The sequence below is a fragment of the Alligator sinensis genome, unplaced genomic scaffold (assembly GCF_000455745.1).
Source record: "Alligator sinensis unplaced genomic scaffold, ASM45574v1 scaffold682_1, whole genome shotgun sequence".
Lineage (NCBI taxonomy): Eukaryota > Metazoa > Chordata > Crocodylia > Alligatoridae > Alligator > Alligator sinensis.
The window spans coordinates 98,487-104,596 of NW_005842011.1; the positions used below are offsets into that span (position 1 = coordinate 98,487).

The window sequence follows — 6,110 nt, forward strand, 5'->3', positions numbered from 1 at the left end:
CTGCGCAATGACGTCAGCCAGTGCCTTCAGTACCCTCGGATGGAGCTCATCTGGGCCTGCCGACTTAAACGCATCCAGTTTCTCCAAGTGCCTCTGCACCATCTCAGGGTCTACACTTGGTAGTCTGGCATCTTGCTGCTGCCTCTCTACAATCCCAGTGAGAGCCTTGTCTTGCTCCTCGCTTAGGAACACTGAGGCAAAGAACTCATTGAGGAGTTCAGCCTTGTCCCCCCTGTCCATCACCAATTGCTTATGCCCATCTAGTAGGGGTCCTATTCCTCCCTGGGCATTCCTTTTACTCCCTATATATCTAAAAACAAATTTTTGTTATCCTTAACTTGGGATGCCATCCTCAGCTCCATGGTAGCTTTGGCCTGTCTAACTGCCTCCCTACAAGCACGAGCAGAGGAGGTATACTCCTCTTTAGTAATCTCTCCCCGTTTCCACTTTTTATATGCCCCCCTTTTAACCCATAAACTGCTCTGGATTTCTCTGGTCAGCCAAGGAAGCCTCTTGGCCCCTTTCCCCCTTTTTCCCTGCATTGGGATCGTCTCCTTCTGTGCCCAAAGGATTGTCTCCCTCTGCAGATTATCCCCTTTGTATAATGGATCATGGATAGGCATTAATTTGGATCAACAGATAAGACAAGGCAATATCTTTAGAGTTATTAACAACAGATACCACAAAGGAACCTTTCCTGAGGCATAAAACAAATACATGTAGAAAATAAAATAGTCATGGACATAAATAAGTGCATATTACATTTGTGTTACCATGCTAACCAAAGGCAACCCCCTAAAAAAATTACAGAAAAACTACATACCCGCCCTGTCTTCCATCTAATCTATCCTATTTATAGAGCATCAGTCACTGCTAATTCTGAGTTGTTCAGACAATCTAGTGCATTCTAGATGCACTAAAAACATTTTTTTCCTCCTTTCTAAAATATGGGAAAATACTTTCTTCTCTGAAGACACAAGCTGAGTTCAGTAAGACTGTAGCAAAAAAACATGGCATTATAAAAATATATTTTAGGCATTCCATATTTATTCTTGCTCAGTAGCTTCCATTATCAAATGTACTCAGCTTACAATTCAAAAGGGTTTTTTTTTTTTTTTTCTAACTGAAAGCCTTGCAAACTTAGCCAGAGATCTGACAGTTGATCTTTCCTCTATCTCGCTCTTAGAATATCACCAGTGGTATTCTCAACTCAAAACCTGCCTGAAGTCTCCTATGGAAAAACATAAAGGAAACTAGAATCCAGCCAGTTCTCTTACTGCCTCTGCAGTGAAAAAAAAAAAAAAAATCTATATTTATAGATATGGATATATAGATATATGAAAATGTTGTTTATTTAAAAACAGTAGCTGTATTAACAAGGAGTAAATGTTCTCCTGGTTATATGAGTACAGAATTGCTCAGTATAGGGACTCTTCATCTTTTTTGAGGCATTTGATACTTGCCATTGCCAAGGGAACTAGACAGAGCAACTAAAGGGAAAATATGTTTTGTGGTGGGGCAGTGACCCAAACCGGCGGTAAAGTTTAGTTTGGAAAATGGTCTACTTATATTTGTCTCATGTTTAAGTCTAAGACTAGAGGACTGGCTTGTGGCTGTGGTGGTGGTATGGAGGCCATGAGGGTACTTGAGATACATCCAGAATAGAGCCCTGCAAAGGTCAAAGAGCAGTTCTTCCTGGGTCAGGGTCCCCAGGGGCCTGGGACACAAGACAGCAACCTTGCCTGGGTCAGGGCCCAAGGGAGCAGAGCAGCCTGAGAAGGGTGAGGCCAGGGGCAGGGCCCTGAGCAGAAGGGCAAGGCCAGTGCCAGAGGCCCAGAAGCTGAAGTCTGAGGCAGTGGACCTAGGCTGATGTGGCACAGACAGAAGACAAGGGCTAAAGCCCCAGCAAGGTTTAAGGTATGAGGGAACTGTAGGCTGCTTTGGGCAGAGTCTGGGCAGATCACAGCAGGGTATGTTTGGTCAAGCTAGTTGAGCTGGCCAGTTTTACTTGTGCTGCTGGCTTTGGCCAAGGACTCACTGTTTAGGGCCCTTGCCTCTGCTGCAGCCAGGCTAATGGATAATACCGGGAGGCCATCCCAGGCTTGTTAGCAATGCAGAATAAACAAAAGAAGTGAAACAAATAAGTTACCACTTGGCTGTCTTCCAGTCGTTCTTCTGGGCTTCACCCCCTGGCTGCCTCTTATCTTTCAGAGGCTTTGTAGAGCCTGCAGACTTGTACAACAAAGCAAATGATCAAGCAGACAGACAGAGAAAAGCCCTGCTCTGGATTCTTCTGGTGGCTGCTTAACCCCCCAGTAACTCCAGGCACCAGGTAGCCTGCTTCCTGGGCCAGGTGCAGCTCCTTGAGGCTGCTGTCAGTGTCTTTTATCCTTCCCACTCTGGGTTTACGTGGCTAATCCTCTCTCACTCCCCACACCTGTGTCAGCTCCCTTGCTGCAGGACTCACTACATCCCAGGACCTGGTTTCCCAGCCTCTGCTGAATTCTCCCAGGTAGTGGGTGTGCAGAGGTGCTTCTGGGGTGTGGGGCTGTTCAGATTCCCCCAAACCCCTAATAACAGGGCAGGGCCCTGTTATAGGGACCAAATATTGCGTTAGTGCCAAGAGGCCTCTGTGAAGTGCTGAAGTGATATCAAGTACCATCTGCAAGGCATGGATATGTCTACAGGTGCAGTTGGAAGCTGTGATTAATGCTCCTAAGGCAATTTAGTGCCTGAAGGCACTGCTGGTGCCAGTTGGACACATGGAGCACAGGGTAGTTGAGGGACTGAGGCTTACTCCGGAATCCAGTGCTGGCCTCCTGCAATACTATAAATTCCATCAAGTTGTGGCAGGAGAGTAAGAAAAGGAAGAGTGCCCTAAGGAGCCGGAGTGGGGCAGGAGTCACTGGCCCACCAAGGGGTCACAGCCACCCATGGGGTCAAAACTCTGCTATCCTTAGGTAGTTCACTTTGTGGCACATGGAAGTATCTAATCCAATTAGTATTCACTGCCCCCAAACGTCCTCCTGAAGTTTAGGTGCCTAAGTAATTTCTACCAAAAAAACAGGGTCACTCCTTTCTTTGAAAAGTTCATGGTACATTCCCATCTTATTGCCCAGTGGTTAGAACACTGGAAAAACTGAGTTAAATTTCTCCTCTGTCTGAGGGTCTTAAAACCCACCCCTCCCATTTCCCACATCTTGCATTAATGGTCTTACCACTAGGCTATTGTATGGAAGTGTGAGGAGAGCCACCTCCACCATGGTTGGTTTTTTTTGTGTGCCTGTTTGTTCTTAAACAAAAGTGATATCTTTTGTTCAATGTCTTCATTAGCAGTCTAGAAGATGGGAGGGATTGCACCCTCAGCAAATTTGCGGATGACACCAAGCTGGGGAGTGTAGTAGGTACACTGGAGGGTAGGGCTAGGGTTTAGAGTGAGCTAGACAAATTGGAGGATTGAGCCAAAAGAAATCTCATGGGGTTCAACAAGGACAAGTGCAAAGTCCTGAACTTAGGACAGAACAATCCCATGCACTGCTACAGCCTGGGGGCTGACTGACTAAGCAGCAGCTCTGCAGAAAAGGACTTGGGAGTTACGGTGGATAATAAGATGAATATGAGTTAGCAGTGTGGGAAGTAATTTTTCCTCTCTGCTGTACACTGGTGAGGCCATATCTGGAGTACTGTGTTCAGTTTTGGGCCCTCCACTATAGAAAGGATGTGGACAAGTTGGAGGGAGTCCAGCAGAGAGCAACAAAAAACAGTTCAGGGGCTGGGGCACATGACTTCTGAGGAGAGGCTGAGGGAACTGGGTTTATGTAGTCTGCAGAGGAAAAGACTAAGCGGGGATTTGATAGCAGCCTTCAACTACCTGCCTATTTGTAACACTCATACTGTGGGCACTAAGCCCCACCTGGCTAACTAGTAACCCCATGTGGGGCTAATGAGTGAGTGGTACAACAAATTCTTGGGGAAACTAATGAAAAAAAAAAGGATAGGAGTGTTGTGTGGGTCAAAGGTTCAAAACATGAAAATAAGTATGCCTGAGGGGGACAACGAGCAGGGACCTGCGGGCCACAATCACTGGTCCTCAAAGGCATCCAAGGAGCTGATGGACCCTGCCCACTGGAGCTCTGCCTGGAAACATGTACAGACCAGTGAGAGGAAAGTGGCCCTGCAGTCTCCAGGCATCTTCCGGCCAGAGCCTCCTTCCTGATTAAGTACAGGGCCCACTTGGCCAGGACCAGGAGGAGGTTGACCAGGAGGTCCTGGGACTTGGTGGGGCCATGGATAGGATGACCAAAAACAAAAAGGTGGGGGATGAAATTCAACCAGAACCTCAGGAGGAGATTCTGGAGGTGCAGGTGGAGGGGCAGCAGCCTATCACACTCGAGGGTCATGTGTGCCAGGGTCTCCCTCTGCCCGCAGAAGGGGTAGGAGACTGGGGAGTCTGTAAACCTCACACCCTACACGGCCGTGGCAATGGCTCCATGGAGGAGCTGCCAGCTGAGGTTCCCAGTGGTTCATGGGATGAGGGTGGAGTACAGACTTGGCCACTGAGATGCCCCAGCCATGCCCTCGCTGAGCAGGTTCCACCACTTGGTGTCTTCAGCTACTTGAAGGGTGGTTACAAAGAGGATGGAGCTAAACTGTTCTCAGTGGTGCCAGATGACAGAACAAGGAGTAACCGTCTCAAGTTGCAGCAAAGGATGTTTAGGTTGGATATTAGGAAAAACTCTCTCACTAGGAGGGTGGTAAAACACTGAAACAGGTTACCCAGAGCAGTTGTGGAATCTCCATCCTTGGAGGTTTTTAAGGCCCGGCTCAACAAAGTCATGGCTGGGATGATCTGGTTGGAGATGGTCCTGCATTGAGCAGGGGGTTGGACTAGATGACCCCCTAAGATCCCTTCTAACCCTAATTTTCTATGATTCTATGATAGCTAGTGCTGTTTTGTGTGGAGCTTAATCTTGTAGGTATATATTAGATGTGCTGTAAGCATTCTTATTAAATCGGGCTCCTCAGGGCCCATAGGTGGGGGAATGGTTTCTGTGTTGAACCTGACTGAGATTTGTCCTCAATTATGCACTGAACTGTTCAGCACTGTCAGAACTGAGATACTTCAGTGCATGCAAAGACAAGGCCAAGACAATTCGCCCAACTTGAACATAGATAGATGTTTGGGAGGCACTAGACTGCCAACAGTTAGTGCTGACTTAGTGAAGGAGCACTTTGAGGGGCTGGATGGGCACAAGTCAGCAGGTCTGTATGACCTCCATCCACGGGTGCTGAAGAAATTGGCTAGTGTCATAGCCAAGCCATTGGCACGGCTGTTTGAGCACTCATGGTGCTCCAGCCAGATCCCTGAGGACTGGAAAAGGGCCAATGTCGTGTCCATTTTTAAAAAGGGGAGGAGGATGAGCCGGGTAACTTCAGGCAAGTCAGTCTTACCTCTATCCTTGGGAAAACACTGGAAAAATCATTAAAGAGTGTATTTGTGAAGGCCCAGCAGGGGAAATGATGCTTAAGGGAAACCAGCATGGGTTCGTCACAGGTAGATCCTGCCTGACAAACCTTATAGCCTTTTACAACCAGGTCACACACTGCCTAGATGCCGGAGCTGAGGCAGGTGTCATCTACCTGGACTTTAAGAAGGCCTTTGACACAGTTTTGCATCCTATTCTCATAGGAAAGCTAGCAAGCTGTGGAGTGGATGCTTACACAGACAGGTGGGTGGCCAACTGGCTTAGGGACTGCACCCAGAGAGTGGTGGTGGATGGGTCATTTTCCGCCTGGAAGGAGGTGGGCAGTGGAGCCCCACAGGGTTCAGTCCTTGGACTGGTGCTATTTAATATCTTCATCAGTGGCTGGGATGAGGATGTGGAGAGCACCCTGTCCAAGTTCACAGATGACACCAAGTTATGGTGCAAAGTTAACACACCGGAGGGCAGGGAGCGGTTACAGGTCAATCTAGACAGGTTGGATCAATGGGCATAATGCAACAGGATGCAATTTAACAAGGACAAATGCAAGGTACTCCACCTAGGGAGGAGGAATCCGCAGCACACCTCTAGGTTGGGGGATGCCCTCCTCAGCAGCACAGTGGCTGG

The 6,110-nt window shown here is 48.0% G+C and overlaps 1 protein-coding gene across 1 annotated transcript in view; it reads left to right on the forward strand.

The window, feature by feature from the left end:
• PRKN (parkin RBR E3 ubiquitin protein ligase) overlaps positions 1–6,110 on the forward strand; it is a 939,557-nt gene that overhangs the window by 5,452 nt on the left and 927,995 nt on the right. The window contains exon 2 of the mRNA XM_014519112.2: positions 2,447–2,512. Coding sequence (XP_014374598.1) covers positions 2,447–2,512 — 66 coding nt within the window. The remainder of the gene's footprint in view (positions 1–2,446; positions 2,513–6,110) is intronic.